This window comes from Amblyomma maculatum, chromosome 10 (genome assembly GCF_055883805.1).
Source record: "Amblyomma maculatum isolate TAMU_Amacu chromosome 10, ASM5588380v1, whole genome shotgun sequence".
NCBI classification, from domain to species: Eukaryota; Metazoa; Arthropoda; class Arachnida; order Ixodida; family Ixodidae; genus Amblyomma; species Amblyomma maculatum.
Window position 1 is genome coordinate 59927643 of NC_139353.1, and position 21189 is coordinate 59948831.

Below are 21189 nucleotides of genomic sequence, written 5' to 3' on the forward strand. Positions count from 1 at the left end.
GTAATGCGTTGAGCTGTACTTACATCACACATTCGCTAAGCTAAATATTGTTGAGGCAGTCGTGCTTTTTACTCAAACGTACCACATTCACTTAGGCCTTGCAATTGCAAAAGCCTTACTCAATTTTGTTTCTTAACGAACGGCGGTAAATGCGATATTGGCGGATTCGCCTCACTACCTATGTAGCAATAACCGTGCACTTGAAACAACTGGAAATATTGCCCCGTTTTCCCCTCCTCCAGCTCACCGAAGCGTCACTAGAGGAGGCTAGAAATAGCGAAACTATCATATCGAGTTTTCGAGATCCTTACCTCCCGCGCCACCCCAACCCTATTCCGCCAACAGAGCAGAAAAGCAAGTTTTTGGTCAATCAATGCATTTACGGTAGATGTGTACTGATATTAAACGGTCAAGGTATTCTAAAAAAAGTGCAGCATTACGGCGCCAGCCAAGAACGGGCGTTGAGCGGGTTATGTCCGCAGCGCCCTCCCTTAGTAGCACAGTACTCTGAAGCGTATCAAATCAGAGCCGTACTAGACATTATATCCGCTTACATTTTAAGGCGAAAGCCTTTAATGGCTCATGCTGTCGTGGACAAAATGTGTCCCGCTTTTGCGGCGGCTCTGAATGGCCGAGGCGGGATGACGTCATAGAGGTCTCGACTAATCACAGAGCACCACCACAGTATGCGTGAATGCGTGCCTTATAAGGCCACATTCCAATCAATTATTCAATAGTAATTAATGATTAATTAAGCAATAGTTAATTAATGAACGATTAATAAATCAATCAATTCCCAAATAATTAGTTTACTGATTATTAATTAGTGCCAGTTGCGTACCAAAATGCGGCACTCAGGCTTTTGCCTTTCACTACTTTAGTCGCTAATGTTACTCGCAATTTTTATAATCTCACGAAAGATAGTGAGGGAGCAGTCTTATTATGTCAGCCATTTTACATTCGCATCGGAGAGCAGCGGCCAGCGATGACAGCCGCGCCTCCATTCGGTGCCGCGCCTGCTCCCCCGGCAGGCGGTGCTGCTCGGTTACTTTTGGCATACACAGTACCACAATCAGAAGCGACTTTACATCCCTGAGCCTGAACGCTGGTCTGGTGGTCGAGGTGGGCTCGTTGATCTCTAGGTGTGATGTGCTCGCGTTGCCTTAAAGCCATGAGAGAGAGAGAGAGGGACATGCAGAGACGTAAAAATGCGCCATCTTGGGCCAAATCTTCTCCACGCTTCGCAGATACACACGTAGATCTCGCACCTAAAAAGCACACCGCGAAACTCCGCCTTACGACAGTTCGATCTGTTGTGTCATGTTTGTTTATATACTGCTGCAGACAGCGAGATGCATTATAACGAACGAAAGACTCGTGACGGCGTTGCTCGTTATAAGCAGGCTCCATTCCATTGTGAAATTTGCTGAAATAGAGTGGTTGCGAATGCCTCAGAGCAAGGCTAACTGGAGAGAGATCAGCATGGGAGACGCAAGCAGGACGTAATCACGATGTCGTCATTTCGAGTTTGCATTGCAGCGACTGTTCCTTGATTGGCACTGAGGCTAAACTTCGCACTACGCGACATCCACGCATGCCTCATCGTAGTTGCAGAAAGATCACGGCGGACGCCTAAGCTTAAAGAGATGACGCGATAGCGCAGTCTATCAACTGACATATAAATCTCCGCTTTAACCAAGTCGTATGAACGTGGTAAAGTGTTTCACTCATATGAAAGAGGAGGAGGAGGAGGAGGAGGAGGAGGAGGAGGAGGAGGAAGAGGAGGAGGAGGAAAAACTTTATTTAAATAAAAAAAATGTAAACACTCCCAGGTTGAAAATTAGGCGAGCTGAATCTAGTTCATTTTGAAGGTAGCGCGAAAAACAAGGACCAAGAGTAGAAGGACACAACACTTGCGCTCGTGTTGTGTACTTCTACTCTTGGTCCTCGTTTTTCGCGCTACCTTCAAAATGACTCCCAGGAGGACCTCTTAGTCCAGGAGCCCTCTGGCTGTTCCTTCTAGCTTAGCCCGCTCGACCAGCCACAACTGATCTGCAGGTTGCGTGGCTAGAAGGGCAGCCTCCCAGGAGGAGAGGGTTAGGTGTTTGGCGAGAGGAACGTGGATGGGATGTGGGCATTCCCATAAGTAATGGTAGAGTGTGGGTGGGGTGGCGTTGCATATGGTTCAGTATGGCGGGAAGTCCGTGGGGTGAAAGATGTGGACAAATTGAGGAGATGGGAACGAATGTGTCTGGAATTGTCGCCACTATGTGCTGTCGATGTGAGAAAGCGTGTGATGTGGTGGCGGGTACGTGGCACGGCAACGACGATAGTAGTGAACAATTGTAGTGTAGTCAAGAGGTTCAATCGGGGTGTATAATGAGGGGTTGGGGAGGCCATTCACCGGCGCCCGGAAGCTTAGTTCTCGGGCAAACGCATGAGCGCGCTCATTTCCGAGGATGTCCTCATGCCCAGGAACCCATGTGATGGTGATGGGATCGGGAGGGTAGGTAGAGTAGATAATGTTTTAGCAGATGAGTGTGGGAGGGTTCCTCGCAGGAGATATCTGTATGCTGTTTGGGAGTCTGTGCATATTGTGGTGTGCTGAGTCTGCAACTGACTGATGTGTGCAATAGCGAGTGTAATGACCAAGCATTCGGCCTTGGTGATGCTAGTGCACTGGATGGAGGCGGCATTGAACGTCGAGCGGCGAATGTCCGTGAACACAGCAGTGCAGATGTGAGGAATCTCCGGGTTGTGTGAAGCATCCGTGTAGATGATGTCCTGGCGTGTAGAGTACTGCTTGGAAAAATATGAAAGAGGACGCTCGTGTACTAGCTGTGCAATGCCAGTACGTGTTAAGAACTCCAGGTGGTCGAAATTTCAGGAGTCCTCCAACGTGTTAAGAACCCCAGGTGGTCGAAATTTCAGGAGTCCTCCACTGTGGCGTCTTTCATATCCCGAGTCACTACGGGACCTTAAACCCTAAAAACCAAATCTAACCACAGCTCCCTTTGTTTCGCCTTCGAATCTAAGAACTATAGCTTCTGCAGTTGCTCCCCAGAGGCTCCCACCGAAGCTGCTCCTCAGCTGACTAGAACGCTCGCCGTTATTTTTATCCATGGTCACACTGATAAGTGGTGTTTATTCTGTTCTCCAGCCCTCGGCCAACTTGCAGATAAGGTGATATCAGCGAGACTTATATCGTCGCTGCTACGGAGAACAGAAAGCCGGCCGGCTATACCGGCATCACATCGCGGATAGATATCGCATAAAGTGGGACAGAACAAAAGGTAGTCTGTAAGGTTTCCCATCTTTATCACTTTTTGGAATTAATAGACCCGCTTTGATTTCATCTGTACAGTCGGGAGATTCGGCGTAATTATTGGAACAGTGGAGAGCTTACGTAATGAGGCTTCATGCCAGGCATACAAGAAAGAAGTCTTGTGTTACCCTTTGACAGAGCTGCTCTAACTCCATGGCCGTTCATCTATTGCAGGATTCATTGGGGTGGCGCTAGGTTCATCATAAAACTAGCGAGCGATTGCAATCATATTTAGTGCTCAGTGGACACTAGGCTTCCCATACCTGATATGCCAGCATAGCTCAAATTTGATCCATTTTATTTAATTTATAAAAAACAACATCTTGTAAGATGATTTTCGCATTAGGACCGAGGGCACAGCACCCACAGTGCTCGTAGATAACAAGCTGTCTATACCAGATTACGAACGTTGGTACTACGACCCCCCCCCCCCCCACACACACATACACATAAATAGCTTACGCAGAACTATCTCACAACTATTGCCTTTAGCGCAGTAAAAGAACAACGCTGTTGTAAAGATGTGTGTTTAAGCTGAGCAAAATTATTATTCCGACTTAGGAACTCTAAAGTTTCAGTAAACAAATACTGTTGTAAGAAAACACACATCCGCCACAAACAATTAACAAGCCACCATGATTTCCTGATTCCGAAGCTCATTTTATATGCAGATATTCACCAATAGATAGAAACTATTTTGAAAAGGAAGACAAGATCTCGCACCGTGGGGTGATCACGCGCGTATGTACATACACAACTGTTCCAAATACAGAATTACTCACTGTCGTTATTTCGCTCTCAAAATTGTCATAAGGCATACATATGAGATAGTGTAAACCATTTTCTTGAAGAAAACGGGGAAGGCTCCTGGTCTTATTGTTGTAAGTCATTCATTTGGGGAAACCCTCTTCCCTTTTCACCGTTAGTCCCACTTCCTGTAAAATCTGTGTCCTTAACGCCATTGTCCCTGCACAAATCCACGGTAGGTGGCGAACATCCACCTCTGCAGCCGGTGCGGAGCACTACGGGCAGATGGCGAGTCTTATGTCTTGTGACTAAGACATACGCTGCACTCTGGACGGCCTCGACTCTCGATATCTGATACAGGGTATAATAATATCCTCTGATCGTGGCCACAGTGACTGACGGCTATAGATGCCTAAGAACACCGTTTCTTTGTCCCAGGAGTCACGCATTCATGAGAAATTAAGTGTACATGGCACCCCTCCTAGATTTTCTTTTGAAGCGAAGAGCTTCACTAGGCTAGTCAACTCCGAGTCTCGCGTGTGCTCCGTCGTTAGAAAAAGCCACAGCTGCGCATGCGCAAAACACGTGACGTCACAGGAGAGGCGCAGGTGGTCGAAGCCGCCGCTGCCGCCGCGACCGCCGCCGCGCGACTCCGCCGGTGACCTTAAGCCGCTGCCGCGCGCTTTCACCGGGCTGTGTTTATGTCTATACAGAAGTGTAACGATGATGATGATGATGTGGAATCGGAATAAAGTTTAATCTTATGTTATGTACGGCTGTAATCAATGTTTCACAGTGATGATAAGCATTGGAATATCTACAGGGTGCAGCCGTGAACAACAAAGTAAGCCACAACTACGCCAAGGAACCACAAGCTAAGCCATGGCATCGCCGAAGCTTTTCGCTTCTGATATCCAGGTTTAACCTAGCTAAGCCACCACCAATTTTTTGCCATTGATCCTCATCCCCAGACCCTGGTCAAAGTAACCGACCGGAACGCCCTTCTGTTGTTGTTTGCCAAGTAACATATGGCACATACCCAGACAACATACAACAGTTGCATCTTACCTGTACTCATCTATGGGGCGGAAACGTGGAAGCTAACGAAGAGGGTTCTACTTAAGTTGAAGACAACGCAGAGGGCTATGGAACAAAAAATGGTAGGGGTATACCGTTAAGAGATAAGAAACGTGCAGAGTGGGTCAGAGAAATAACTCAAGTTACTGACATTCTAGTAGAAATCAAGAAGAACAAATGTGCCTGGGCAGCTGCATGTAGTGCGAAGAGAGGATAACCGATGGTCGCTTAAGGTAACAAACTGGATTCCAAGGGAAGGAAAGCGTAGCAGGGGGCGGCAGAGAGTTAGGTGGGCGGATGAGGTTAAGAAGTTCGCAGGGGTCCAGTGGATGCAGCTAGCACAGAACCGGGTTAATTGGAGGAATATGGGAGAGGCCTTCGCCCTGCAGAGGGTATACAGTCAGGCTGATGACGATGTTGATGATGACATACCCACACAGGATTGGCCAAGAACTGGGCAGCAGAGAAAGCTTTTGTACACTTGCATGCATAAAGAGAAAACCCATCTGGTTAACCACCCCTCCCTTCTTTGTCTGGCATTTTCCCCTTTATCTCGCTATATGTTTTCAAACCAGATAATTTACTATTCGTTTTCAATGCCTGTTATTATTAAAGGCACCCTCTGCAATAAGCGAACAGGGAAAGAGAATTACCGAATGATTACACGTTGTATACGCTTACTGCCCCGTTCACGAAGACGCGAAGCTCTCCATGCAGGATTTATATCTTAGGTGTCAAGCGAGCCATGTAGGTCACTTTAAGAGATAATGATGATACCTGAGATAGTTGTTGAAGTGGAATGGCTGGTAGACAGGCAGCGCAAAAAAAAAAAAAAAAAAAAATCGAAGACATGAAAGACTTACAATACCTTACACTGCGTCATGCTCCGCTCTTAATTACCAGTCGAAACCAGTACAGAATCGTGACAAAAATATGGGAAAATATAGTGTAGCTCTGTCGTGACGCCAGGCTTTTCTGCAGCTATCTATACTTTCTGTAGTCTTTAGAACTGTCGTATTTTAATTGTTATAACCGCACAAAATTCTAATTTCGCCGCACAAACTTTTGTTGTCACAACCGATCATTGTCAAAATCTTGCCAAGAGATTCTGTTCTGATAATAGAAAAACAAATCTTTTTTTTTTTCGACGCGCCGTACTGAGCGCAATAAAGATTTCAGCTTCCTATCGCATATCAAAGCAGCTCTCATTAACCAGCCCAGCAGTGCAGGCATCCATCATCATCGTCATCATCATCATCGTCATCATCAGCCTGACTAGACCCACTGCAGGGCGAAGGCCTCTCCCCTATTTCTCCACTTAACCCGGTTCTGTGCTAGCTACATCCATTTGACCCCTGCGAACTTCTTAACCTCATCCGCCCACCTAACTTTATGCCGCCCCCTGCTACGCTTTCCTTCCCTTGGAATCCAGTTTGATACCCTAAGCGACCATCGGTTATCCTCTCTTCCTGTGTCATGCCTGTGTCATGCAGGCATCCAGCATGACACAATTACCGAAAGAAGGGACAGTCCTATTAATCCACGTATTCTTAGCATTCAGCCTTTAAAAATACTATTTTCTTTCGGCTGGTACTATTTCTGTTTTGTTTTAAGAAAACAAGCAAATAAGCGGGCACGGTTGTGAAGCTGACGTGACGAGAGTACGACTTTGGAAAGCTCGAGACAGAGAGAAGAAAGGAAGTGGATTCTTGAGGGCTTGCATTGTGAAACTTGGTCGCCGCTTGACGTTACCTCCTGAAATTTCTTTTTCTTTTTTACTCAGGCTGCCGCTTTAGCAAGAAAATAAAATAGCTTATGCAAAACATATGCCTCGCGCCGGACACGTACGCGCCAAGCTAGAGAGCAACGTACAGACGGAAATAGCGGCATCCGGCTGTCCTTGAGCTTAGTCGACGGAGCACCGACCGACGGACGGCTAGAAACATAGGGACGTGGACGTCAGAACGAACGAACGAACGAACGAACGAACGAGCGAACGAACGAACGAACGAGCGAACGAACGAACGAACGAACGAACGAACGAACGAACGAACGAACGGACGGACAACTACAGTGCCTAGAATATCTAGGCACTATAGACGAACGAACGAACGAACGAACGAACGAACGAACGCGCGCGCGCGCGCGCGCGCGCACGCACACACACACACACACACACACACACACACACACACACACACACACACACACACACACACACACACACACACACACACACACACACACACACACACACACACACACACACACACACACACACACACACACACACACACACACACACACACACACACACACACACACACACACACGCGCGCGCGCACGCACGCACAAAAAGAAAGTTGGGCTCTGGATTGAAAAGAAAAATAGATGATTGGGCTTCTGAGTCGTAGCTCGCAGGCTCTAACCCGGCTATAGGCATCAGCAGAGTCCATGCAAAGTCATTGCCAGGAATACAGTGCGCTGGGCTTCCGCCCGCGCATTATACGATATATGGTCTGTTTTGCATGATCATAGAATAATAAATCAACATAAAGTAGCACACCGACCTCACCGCTGTCTTATCGCCCAAGGCAGGGGGACGCCTCAACCAACGTTCTTAGATAGAGACAGTTGGAATACTGCGTTCTGCGAAGTGGGCCAAAACGATCGCCGGTCCGGCGTGAGATGATCGCAAAGCGAGCGCAGCGCCCCGGCGACTGTTTGGGCCGGCGATTGTTTGGGCCCACTTCGCAACGCGGCGCACCAGCACAGTTTTCCAACTGTCTATTCTGAGAACGTTGGCCTCACCAGCCGTACTCGGCCGTTTTGGTTTTCTAGGAGTGCAAAACAGGTCCTATTGCATGACTTAGAAACAAACCAATTGAGAAACAGTCATAATCGCAAAATATTTAGTGCGAAAGATCTAATCCAGACGCTGCCACCCAGAGCAAAAACTTGTCTTGCTGCATAGCTGCAACAACAGCTGCATAGCAACGCATTGATGCATAGAAGTTGCATAACCGCTGAATAGTGGGTATACAACTACTGCAGCTGCCATCCTACGGAACTTTCAGTCGCCGAGGCAACAGGAAGTCCCGCAGCATGTCATTGCGATCACGCAGCCAATCAATAAAAGAAGATATTTAATGGGTAATAAATGTGCTTATCATTCCAGCTGACCGCACGAAGCTCAGTGACAGCTAAAATAACAAAACTTGTGAAATATCGTTTTGGAAGATTATTCTAATTTGAGCCAATATTCTCTGCATTTTTTGAAGTCCATGTTCGGTCGCTGACATACGCATTGATTACAGAGAACGCCGTATTGACTAGTAGCGTTCAGAACAGATTAATTATGCCTTGTCGCTTATTGATGGAAGTGGAATGGAAGAAGCGCCTCGTTCCAGCTAATTGGGGATTGAAATATTAATATTAGATAAGCACTGCAGTACGCGATTCACCAGCACTCTCTTTATCATACGTCCCTATATAGCGCCTGCACGAGTGAGTTTGGCTCAGACCAGATTTTGTGTTCGCTCGACTTACTGACGGTGAAGTGGAAGCTATACGCGACTTTTTCCACATAAAAAGAGCCGTAATGTTACAGTTTGAATGCCACAGCGGTTTACTTATATCTGTCCTCTTGCTAGAGCACTCTCATGACTTAATTGATGATGATGAACTGGAGGTCCGGCTTGTTCCAGATAATCGTGGGCCGCAGTATTAAAATTAGAGCGAAACTATAGTACCATGTTGACCAGCACTCGATAATACTCCTTTATATCGCTCCTGGAGGAGTAACGAGCCGGAGACTATGAAGTGTCATTATCCGATTACTTCATTCAAGAGTCATTGTCTTATCTACTGAGTGCCCCCACCGCGTGCGAATTTCCAACGAGACGGCAGCGTCAGTCGAGTTCAAGAGTCGTTACAATTAGTCCTCCCGCCAAGCAGTGACGTGTGCCTTGTGGTCCGTTTTTCCCACGTTAGAGTCGTCAAGAACGGGCTGCCCACTAAGCATGCTTCGCTAGCTGATGGGCGCGCGTCTGTGCGTTCGGCAGCTGAGATCCAGTGCGCTACCTCCTCTCTACGCCTCGTGCTCAGCTGCAGTCAGCTGCTCCGCAAGATTGACTAGGGATAATGGCACACAGAGTAGAAAAGGGGGAGCGTGACTTTATTTCGCCGGCATGTGCTAGAGAGATGCCTCTAAGCCGCTTTGTTGCTTTTTTTTTTCTCCTCCTGCGGTGACTCCAAAGCCGGCCGCACAAGGATGCAGGGACGCTGTAACTATAAAGCATAAAGCGCACCACGAACGGTCACCTAGAGCAGACTTTCTTCCAGTCAGTTTAAATAGGTTCTTTTTAAACGGTAACCAGACGCTCCCTAGCGAGTTTTCCTTCTTGTATTATCCGGAGAGATCCTACTCCTGCTGACTCTTGAATTGCACAATCGGTGGACGTTTACGCGTGTCAGTTGCAGACGGGCTCACAAATGCTGGTTTCAGTTGGCGCTGTGCCACACACTTTACTTAACCGACGCCGGCTGGCGCCCCTCGCGCTTTCAGAACGACGAAGTAAACGTGTCTTTACCCTTTAGACACATTTCATTATGATGTAGTGCACGTGCAGGTAATAAGGAAAATACAATTGACAGCCTTTGGATATATGAGCGGCATTCTATAAGTCTAAGCACCTCTTTTTTTTACTCTACCATGACTGGACTCGACCGGCAGAGGCGGCTGTGGTAGAAACGTATCGTGTCCGGTTCCAAGCACGTTATCCTTTGAAGGTCCCATGTACAGTCATGAGCGAAATGTATACAACCCTCAGCCGGTGACGGAGCTCGGAAAAACTAGTGTTCCTGTATATGCTCCCTGCGGGAGCATATTTATTTATTTATTTATTTATTTCAAAATACTGCAGGCCAATATTTTGGCCCAGGCAGGAGTGGATCTTAAAACAACAAATAAAAATAAAAATCAAAACACGGGATTAGAGTAAATGAACAAGTCAACAAAATACAACACTGTATCATTCAATAAATATACAGGAACACTAGGAAAAACTGCATCGAAATGCCATCTAGCGACAGTGGCAGGGACAGCAACACATGCATTAGGACAAAATGAGGCACTGCAACTAAATGTCTCGATCCCAGATAGCTGTTGCTAGATGTAGTTACAATGCAGTTTGCGCAAGGTCTGCCACCGGCTGAGTGTTGCGTACCGCTTTTGCTCATGACTGTACATGTACAATGACGCATGCAACCAACTCGCAGCCTTTGCTGAGGCTGTGCTATATGTGTATATAGCAGAGATTTCTATCTTTAAAGCAAATTGATCATCATCGCCATCATCATCATCAGCCTCACTATATCCACTGCAGAGCAAAGGCCTCTCCCATATTCCTCCAATTAACTCGGTCCTGTGCTAGCTGCATCCACTTGACCCCTGCGAACTTCTTAACCTCATCCACCCACCTAACCTTCTGCCGCCCCCTGCTACGCTTTCCTTTCCTTGAAATCCAGTTTGTTACAATAAGCGACCATCGGTTATCCTTTCTTCGCACTACATGTCGTGCCGAGGCACATTTCTTCTACTAGAATGTCAGTAACTTGAGCTATTTCTCTGACCCACTCTGCACGCTTCCTATCTCTTTTCCTACCATTTTTCGTTCCATAGCCCTCTGCGTTGTCCTTAAGTAGAACCTTCCCTTTCTTGCGTCTCTAATATGTTACAAATTCATCTGAGCATTGCGTCTTAAACTACGATGTAATCCAGACACCGTTCGTAAGCGACCACCCGACACAGACATAAAAGCCCCGACTTTATCTAAGTCATGTTTGTAAACAAAGATGGCGCTGCAATCGGCAGCGACATGAGGTGTACGCGGAAACACAGCGTGCCTACTGCGCCAAGCGACGCTGCCTTCGAAACCAGTTCGCGCGTGCGAATATTCTGAAGCGTTAGCTTCGCTTCTGCGTAGAATTAGTTTGGCTTATACCTGGAGATTAGCTCAGCCCGTTATCAGCCGATTACTGCTGGAATTACATGGCGAAGAGCGCTGCATTGGCTTCCTTCTCCGTGGCCTCAACAGCGTGCGCGTGGCTACGGTACGTAGGCGACTAGTTGCAGTGAGTGATTAAGTTAAATAAAAACGAGAAAGCGCAACGCATAAGAAATACTAATAGTCAACACTGTTCAACTCCCGGTTCTATTCCTAGCGCATGCAAGGAGGACGCCGATATGAATGACTGGAAATTTGTTTTTCATATGACGACTCTTTCGACTGGCTTTCTGCAGCTGCTTCAAGCACTTTCACTCTAAAGAACAATATTATCGGCAACTATAGTGAACTAGAAATCACATTTATAGCTCACTGTACCGGCAAGTTAACTCATAGAATTTCATATTTAATAAGAACTCAATGTTTTAGTTCTTTGTAACAGATTCGCCGGGTGCGCTGCGAACTTGTTTTAGCCTGCTGGATAAAAAAGGACGTTTGACTTCCGTGTCATCTTACAGACGTAGCCAAGGTCATTCACAGGTTAATATACACATGAAGGCCAGTAAAAAAGTTCTCATTTTATTCTCTTTGCTCTATAGGAGACGCGCATGAGTGCAGATACAACGTTCTGCACGATCGCTTCGAGCGAAATTTGCGCGATCTGCTGACCTTTTTTAAATATACTTCGAAACTTTTGTTCAAATGCGCGTCATTTTATTCTGCTTATTTGCACCCCTCATAACCCATTCCACTTTGTGACATTAAACTCCATGTATCATATATACTTAAATATCCTGCTCGATCAGAGCTAGGTTGTACATTTAATTAGTTCGTCAGGACCTTGATGACCTTAAAAAAGAAAATTTATGAACATGGGAAATAACGCTGCGTGGCTGCCCGGATCCTAATATGATGTTTGCTCGCTTTCTAGAACAACAGTCACTCGTTGAAACTCGTGAAAGTAAAAAAAAAAAAAAAAAAAAAAGAGAAAGAGAGAGAGAGAGAGAGAGAAAAAAGCTAGTTTCATAAGTCCGGGCCTGTAATTTCGGCAATATCGCGCTTAAGTGACTGCTCAAGGTAATTGCAGTTACCTTCGCAGCAGCTTTTGTGTCCTTTTCTGTGTGAAAGTATGCACGGGTAGTACTGCAGGTGGATGGAACTTACAGTGCAACCTCCCTGCGTGATAATACGCACAGGGAATACCGCGTCTAAGCAATTCTTATGACTTGATAGTATATACAACAAAACGGGCACGAGCTGCAAGCGTTTGTTCTATTCGCCGTGCCGCCGAAAAACTAGCACGACAATTAAGATTTGCGAACGAACTGACCTAGTTTCAGTGGAGAACTGCAACGCACGTTAGCCGCGAAGGCAATCCGTAACCGAATAGTTTACTTGTCTCGCTCAACGCCGCTGCCCTTCGCTCTAATATTTATCCGACCGCAAGAAACATGTTGCAACAAGGGCCATTTTGTTTTTTGTGCCTCGTGGCGCAATCAACCGCACCATAGTTTGCAGAAATAAAAAGCACCTATGATTCGACCTATCGCTCAGCGTCCTTCTGCCCTGGAGACGAAGAACTGCTCTGGGCACCCATTCGCCTCCCCGGCTTGTGTGAAAATTTCTGCGCCGCCTTAATGGCCCGTACACGGTGCTAGAACAAACATCCCCTTCGAACTATCTAATCGCCCCTGATTGCTGCTTGCTGCATCGGCTGGTCTGGCATCAGAAAAGTGAACCTGCCAGCCAGGGCTTCCTCCCGTCTAACAATGTGTATATGTGTGTGTGTGTGTGTATATATATATATATATATATATATATATATATATATATATATATATATATATATATATATATATATATATATATATATATATATATATATATATATATATATATATATATATACATATATATACACACACACACACACACACATATATATATATATATATATATATATATATATATATATATATATATATATAATGTATCTGTCTCTTTCCTCTGTCTCCCACGTTTTGTTTTCCTACCCAGGTGTGGTCTGTGTCCAAATGCTTAAAAAGCCGCAACACTATCCAAGAAGATTCACTCTTGAGAAAGATCGGTCTCCGATCGAAACGTCGAGTCTAATAAAATGTTTATTTAAATGAAGCGTACCCTTCGCTCTATTATATATATATATATATATATATATATATATATATATATATATATATATATATATATATATATATATATATATATATATATATATATATATATATATATATATATATATATATATACACCGGGTGTCCCAGCTAACTTGAACCAAGGGTTACAAAATAATATATTTGAGGTAGGTCGGTGAAATCAGTTGCATTCAACTACCAGCCTGCTTGCGCACTACAGGCAATTTTTTTGTTTTGCAATTACTTAATTGGCTAATTATGTTAATTTTTCTAACTTAATAAATAATCAGCTTAGACCAAAAATGTGAATTGGAAAGTTGTAGAGCACCTTCAGAAACCCCCCTTCCATTAATTGCGATAAAGAAAGTCTCACGTGTATCATTTTTTCCGGGTTCAGAAGAAATATATATATATATATATATATATATATATATATATATATATATATATATATATATATATATATATATATATATATATATATATATATATATATAGGCTAGAGCCGCACCTCAGCGCTTATCTCGCGCACAGTTAGAACGTTCATCAGATCCGAAAAAGAGAAAGGTCCCGAAGATAGCGTCGATTGTTCGCGCGGTGTCGACATTCGAAAACGCAGGACTAACCTTTAATGTTTCAGTCTCAAGTACAGATTGACTCGACGACGGAAGAGCGGAGGTTTGAAGGTAAATACAATCACTCGTAGTCATGGTATATCTTTCGACTGTTGACAAATTTTAATTATGTGAGTATTGTTTTCTTTTTATTTTTCAATATCAGATTCTGATGAGGCATCATGCAGTGGAAGGAAATCTCATCGGTCCTGCGGCTGCTCTTATCATTCGATGCCGACCGAGTATATTGGGGACCCAAGCATCGCAGGTTGGCGCTGCGGGCGCCAGTGAACAGCGCCCTCTCCGGCCAACGCCATGTAATCGGACGGGCAGAGTGAATAGCTCGCCTGTAGACTTTTGTGTCTTTGCAGCTTCTGCACGCGGGAGCAACTCGCTTTGCGCGCGCTCGCGTTGTTTGTCGCTCGCGTTGTTGAAAGCTGCTCTCGCGCGCGCCCTGACCGCAGTCTATTCGCTTTGCGCTTGCTTGCATTTCAGTGCTGAAAGAAAACTGTCTTGCGCGCGCGCACACACTCCAGCTTCTACTTTTCAAACTCGCGCTTGGACGAAGTGGTGTTTGAAGTGAGTGTGCAGCAATGTACACGCTTCGGTGTGGTTTAAGAAAATAGCCGACAGCGGTGGCTATTTTCACATCACAAATGTCAAAAAGGGAGGGCTGTTAGTCAGCCATGTGCATTCTGTTTATTTATTTATTTATTTATTTATTTATTTATTTATTTATTTATTTATTTATTTATTTATTTATTTATTTATTTATCTATTTATTTATTCATACTGCAGACCCAGTGAAGGGTCCTGGCAGGAGGGGCAATAATTCCAAAACAAAACAGAAAAGCATAAAGTGCAAAAACATGAACATAAAATATACACGAGTAAGCAAGACAGCAAATCAATGCACGGCCTTTTCTAAGGAATCAAGGTCCTGAAGGGATGATAATGGCAGGTTATTCCATTCGGTTATGGTGCGCGGGAAAAAAGAAAATTTGAAAATGTTAGTTCTGGCAAAGTAAGGTGTTAGTGATTCGGTGTGCGTATTTCTTGTTGCCCTAGACGATGCCGGTTTAAGATACAAATCAGGAGCCATTGATAATTTATTATTTTTTAGTAGAAAGAGGAATTTTAGCCTGTGTGTCCTGCGCCGAGATTCAAGGGACTGTATGTTATGTTTAAGCATTAGGGTAGATGGTGAGTTAGTGCTGCGATATTTAGAAAATATAAACCGAACAGCCTTGCGTTGAATTCTTTCGAGAACATTAATGTTAGTTTTAGTGTGTGGATCCCAAACAGTGCACGCGTACTCAAGTTTAGGTCTAATCATGGTGTTATTTGCTAGCTGTTTGACGTCGGAAGGAGCTTGTTTTAACTTGTGTCTAAGAAAACAAAGGTTACGGAAAGAAGATGAGCATACAGTGTCAATACGTTTGTTCCAGCTAAGTTTATTCGTTAGTGTTACACCGAGGTATCTGTAATCTTCGACTTCTGAAAGGTTCCGGGTGGGAAGACTGTATGAAAAATAATGGCGGTTCTTTTTGTTCGTAATCCGCATAAATACTGTCTTGTCAGCATTTAATTCCATTCCCCATTTATTACACCATTCGCTAATACTATATAAGTTAGAATTAAGTTGAGCAGATTATAGAAGATAAGCTGTTATCGTGAAGACTAAGTGTGTGTCGTAGGTCAGCGACCACATCGCGTACGACGTGGGATTTGAGGCAAGTATTTAATTTTTATTATACCCATTTCATTAAGGCCCAGATTGTAAGGCGCATGCAACCATTCGATGCGCTGTTTGCTTTAATTTCTGAAGAGCTTGCAAATGGTAATGTAGTTGGTGCCTATGAACTTAATAAAAGATACGTGGGTTCGTTCGCATCTTAGGTGCGCTTTTCCGTACATGCCGATATGTTAATTTTGATGCGGATTGTCGTGAAATTGCATACTCAGAACATTTTATACGTAGCTTCCACCTGAATAGAATGTGCATTCACATGTATACAAAGAAACATCAACCCTTCTGCTGCAAACGAAATATTTTCGAGCCTTAATTTTCGTGAATCGCATTCAGCTCCTAATAACTGGTCCCGCAATTGATCGACTACAACGTCAATTCCACGAAGTAAATGAGACAGTTCTGGACAATATCTAGAAAAACAAATTTTCGCTGCGTGGTTATTACTTCATTGTTCCTATAGCTTTTATATTGGTATATATATTGGTATTCAATACCAATCACTCGCCCCGCTGCGGTGGCTCACGCGTTAGGGACTGTTGGTCATGGCGACGCGGGTTTGATCCCGGCCGCCTCTCGCTGGAGGCGAACTACAAGGAGGTCTTTAGAAATATACGTTCCCGTTAAAAAACCACAGAAGGGAGGGGGGGGGGTGAAATTTTTACAGGTCTCCAATACAGCGCCCCTCGTAGCCTTGTCGCGCTGAGGTGTACGTTAAACAATACAAAACTAAACGAACATGTTCACTCAATTGTACCCTTGCTTACAGGTCATTTTATATATCCTGCCTTGGAGCTTCAGTGTCTGCTTTCTAAAGAAAGAATCTGCGTCTGAGCATGAGTTGCGAGGCAGCATATTCTTGTCCTCTTTTGTTAGTTTTGCTCCTTATGTCGTGGGTTCGAAATGTCTCTGTTATGTGACCTGTTTCTTTGCAGCTAGCATGGACATGACCTGAAAAGCGCCAGCTTGCGATTTCCCGTGCTAAGTGTACCTGCAAGGCAGGAATTCAGGGGCGCTGCAAGCATGTTGCTGCTGTGTGCTGTTCTATAAACTCCCACGAAGATGAGTCCTGCACAAGCCAGGCACAACAATGGGGCAAACCCTGCGGCAAAAATTCGAAGCCCTCATCAGAGAGCATCTGGGCCTTAATGAAATGGGTATAATAAAAATGGAATGCTTGCCTCAAATCCTACGTCGTACACTATGTGGTCGCTGACCTGCGACACACACTTAGCCTTCACGATAACAGCGTTGTCTTCTACAATCTGCTCAACAGAATGCACATATGGCTGACTAACAGCTCTCCCTTTTTGACGTTTGCGCTGCGAAAATAGCCACCGCTGTCGGCTATTTTCTTAAAACCCCATCGAAGCGTGTACATTGCTGCACACTCGCTTCAAACACGACTTCGTCCAAGCGCGAGTTTGAAAAGTAGAAGCAGAAGCGCGCGCGCGCAAGACAGCTTTCTTTCAGCACGGAAATCCAAGCGCGCGCAAAGCGAGTAGACTGCGGTCAGTGCGAGCGCGCGAGCAAGCAGCTTTCAACAACGCGAGCTGCTTCCGCGTGCAGAAGCCGCAAAGACAAGAAAGCCTACAGGTGAGCTGTTGCGACAGCCAGCAACACAACAATACACTTCCCCACATTTCGAGTATAGTGCCTAGGCACTATATTTCGAGCGTCGCGGAACCACTCCAGCCATGTTTTAAACTCAGCTGTGACACCTTTTGCCAGTGTTGCCAAATGTCGGTGAGCAAAAGTAGCTAGATGGCAGCGTGAAAGTCGCTAAAAGTAGCTAAAAAATTTAGCAAGGAGCTAAATGTAGCTAGATATTTTCCCAAGAATTTTTATTTTATATTTTGCATATATAACGCATTTATGGGCAGCTCTATTAATGTAAAAAGTAAACACAGCAATCAAGACACGGTTTCCTGCAGGCGACTACGCATGACAAGTGCTAACTAACGAATAACGAATGATCATAGAGTTAATACAAATACAGTCTTTGTAGTAACTCCGTAACTCTATGCGAATGATAAATGTGCTCAGGTTTCGATTCCGATAATTTAGGCAGACGTAGTTTTCGCAAAGCGTTAAAACTTGCGCGCTAAGAAAAGACTAGCTGTGAATGCATCACTGCTCTGTAAACATGTAAAGAATGTACTTTTATCTACTTTTAGCGCGTACACAGAGTCCTATGAACGGAGAGTAATGAAAGGTTTAATGACTGTCCAGGCGATATCTTCAGTCCGCGACTCGGCATAACTCGGACCGGTGGGCCTCTTTCATCCGCTCGGTGCTGACCGTGCATGATCCGCAAAGAGAATCGAATCAGACAGTCGATTCCAGGCGCCTTATGGTCGCCTCGCAGGGAGCGTTAAGAGTTTAAGTAATAGGAATGCGTACACACATGCACAATAGTGTACCGCGAGCACGACTTCGATGCTCATCGGAGCCCCCAAGCTGCGCGATAGACGACACCCGTCAGAAGCTGCGCCGCCACATCAGCCGCATCGCCTCGCCTCTCTTTACTTTGCGAGTTATTTTTTTTTTTTCTTTTTCCCGCTGAGGTAGACATGGAGGAATCTCCACGGAGGCAGAGGCGGCGGAGGCATACCAACACCCCCTAAGTGGCACCTTGTATTGCATCCTCCTCCTCTCTCTTTTCAAGTGTTTCCTTCTTTCTCGCAAGATATCTTTGTCTGGTTTGCGTCTTGTATAAAAACTACCTGATGGCGCTGTACGTGCCTGACGTCAGTTTCATGATGTGTAGCGTCTGCGGGAAAATGTTTCACGCCATAATAGTAATTTTCCGAAATGTAGCCAGATTTAAGCTAAATTTAACCAAAATAGCTAGATTTGTAGTTAGATTTTGAAGAAAGGAGCTAAAACAGCTACTCGTAGCTAAACTAACTTTCTTGGTAGCTAGTTGAGTCCAAAAGTAGCTAAATCTAGCTACAAAGTAGCTGAACTGGCAACACTGCCAGTGTTTGCATGCCTGCGAAGCCACGGCGGCGGGCCGGCGCGAGCACTCACAAAGAGAGGTAACGCGGGCGACGCGAGCAGCACACGAAGCCGCCGAAACAAGTTCGGTCAAGCGCAGCATCAGCGCCGCGCCCAACCAATGCTTCAAATTTTTGCCGCTTGCGGAGGAGCGCGCGCTGCAGTCGCGCAGCCAAACTTGAGGTTGGGTTCCCTATAGTCCTGAGATCAATCTCAAGAGGGGGGGGGGGGGGGGGCGGCTTCGATTTAAGCTACTGTCGGTAAACGTATAATTTGCCAGTCATGACGTCCTATATAACGTACTGAATTGCTTAACTGAGAGAAAAAATCGCCGCTCGCGCTCGTGTTCCGCTGACAAGTACAGGCACGCGCAGACACATCAAAACACGGGTATAGTTTCGGATTCGCTGTTGCGCGGAAGTATCCCAGGCGCCCAACTTTGACCTTCGAAGCTAGTGGAGTTAGTGCCTCAGGGGGCCCACAATACGCGTTAGCGTGAAAGAAACGAAACCTTACATGCTATAGGCATTTCTTATATTCAGACATAGACGCAGTTTCAGGCTGCCAGAGATTGTGACGGGATATAGGCTCAGGTACTATATACCATTTGACAACTCAATGTGGCTTATTAATAATAATAATAATAATAATAATAATAATAATAATAATAATAATAATAATAATAATAATAATAATAATAATAATAATAATAATAATAATAATAATAATGAAACAGCTTTTCAACAGCTGTTTCTTCTTCTGGCTTTGTACAGTAAGTACCCCTTCACAAAATAGACGACCCTGAGAGGAGAGAGCCCAGTTCTAGGAAAACGACGCTGCCGTCATTGCCCACGGCGAACAAAAAAAGGCGCGATGTATCTATCGTCCGAGAGTGAAATGTATATTCTACACCATTGTATTGCACATATTTCCAGGGTTAACTCCGCATATGCACAGTTGATCGCGGCGCACATACCGAACGCAACGGCAAAGTGCTATTCGTTCGGTGATCGTTCTTATGCAGCCGCAGTCACATTAACGCGAATATTTGCATGCCGCAACTTCTAAACCTTAGTAATACACTATGCACGTGCGATGTTTCATTAACAATGCGATTGTTTTTATTGTTTAGTGGTTTGGTTTGGCTTGACGTCCCAAAGCGAATCAGGTTATCAGGGAAGCTGTGGCGGATAGATCCGGAATTTTTAGACCACCTGGGGCTCTTTATCGTGCACTGACATCACACAACATACGAGTGCCTTGCTTTTCGCCTTCGTGGAAAAGCGGCCGCCGCGGCCGGGATTCGATCCCGTATCCTTGGGTTAAGCATTTGAGCACCCTAACCACAGCACCAGCGCGGCGGGGCAATTTTTTAGTGTGCACATGTATGTATGTATGTATGTATGTATGTATGTATGTATGTATGTATGTATGTATGTATGTATGTATGTATGTATGTATGTATGTATGTATGTATGTATGTATGTATGTATGTATGTATGTATGTATGTATGTATGTATGTATGTATGTATGTATGTATGCATGTATGTATGTATGTGCGTGTATGTATGCATGTGATATCACAGCAGCGAAAAGTCACCATTCGCGTTTATCTGTATCAATGTCGAATAATTGAGTTTTGTCTGGTGATGTAGAACTCCTGCAAGACCGATCTTCGCATTGAATCATGGTAGGTTTAAAATATTGCGGCAAATATCAATTATATGGAGCAGCCTTTGAAATAGAAATGGGCTCAAAGTCTATTCATCTACTTGCTGGCCGGCAGTTGTCTCTCCAACGGTTACTTCACGTAACGACCCCCCCCCCCCTTCCCCCCCCCCCCCCAAGAAAGAAACTATTTTTTTAGCGGTTATAGTTATGCTGACGATGGGCGTAAAGAGAGACTCGTGTGAAGAAACTCGTGCAGATAGGAAATATAACGCATAAAACTACTCACTGAAATGTGTGCCGAGACGACGCCTGCACCCGCACGGTCTTGGCGACATTTCCAAAAGCGCGATTACTCACAAGCGCCACGTATCCGCACTCTAGTGCAGCCGCACTCGATATGCGCACACACCGCTGACTCTTGGCCGCGCCCCAGCGGAAAGGCGAGAGAGCCACCGACGCGTCGAGGGTCACGCCTCCTGCACTGCTCTGCACGGTGCAGATACAGACGCGCGAGCAGTACGGGCGCGCGCGCCATCTGCGAGGAAGAAATTCGTTCTCATTTCCATATCAGTGTCGTCATAACGCCTCGCGATATGCTCGTCGTGCCGCGCTTACTGTTTCAAGGCTAACTGAGGCCAGGTCTGTTTGTCCCGTGAGACGGAGTTCAATCCCAGTCTGCAGCTGTTGCGCTTCGATGTATAGCAAGGTTCGATTTCCAGTGCGACCGGGTGCCCACCGATGACGCAGTGCATGGACACAAGCATTCTTCTGGCCTAGTGCTCGTCGCGTATGGGGTCAAATTAATGTTTGGGAAAGGGTATA

At 45.2% G+C, this 21189-nt stretch overlaps 1 protein-coding gene across 2 annotated transcripts in view; it reads right to left on the reverse strand.

Moving 5' to 3' along the window:
• The window catches only part of LOC146176628 (uncharacterized), a 42546-nt gene extending 21688 nt beyond the window's left edge, over positions 1-20858 (reverse strand). Inside the window, exon 1 of one of the 2 annotated variants that reach the window (XM_084582896.1) lies at positions 20654-20858. In XM_084582896.1, the coding sequence (XP_084439022.1) occupies positions 20654-20702 (49 nt within the window). In that variant the 5' untranslated portion in view covers positions 20703-20858. The remainder of the gene's footprint in view (positions 1-20653) is intronic. The other variant, XM_084582897.1, reaches the window with a different exon arrangement.
• Positions 20859-21189: the final 331 nt, after the last annotated feature.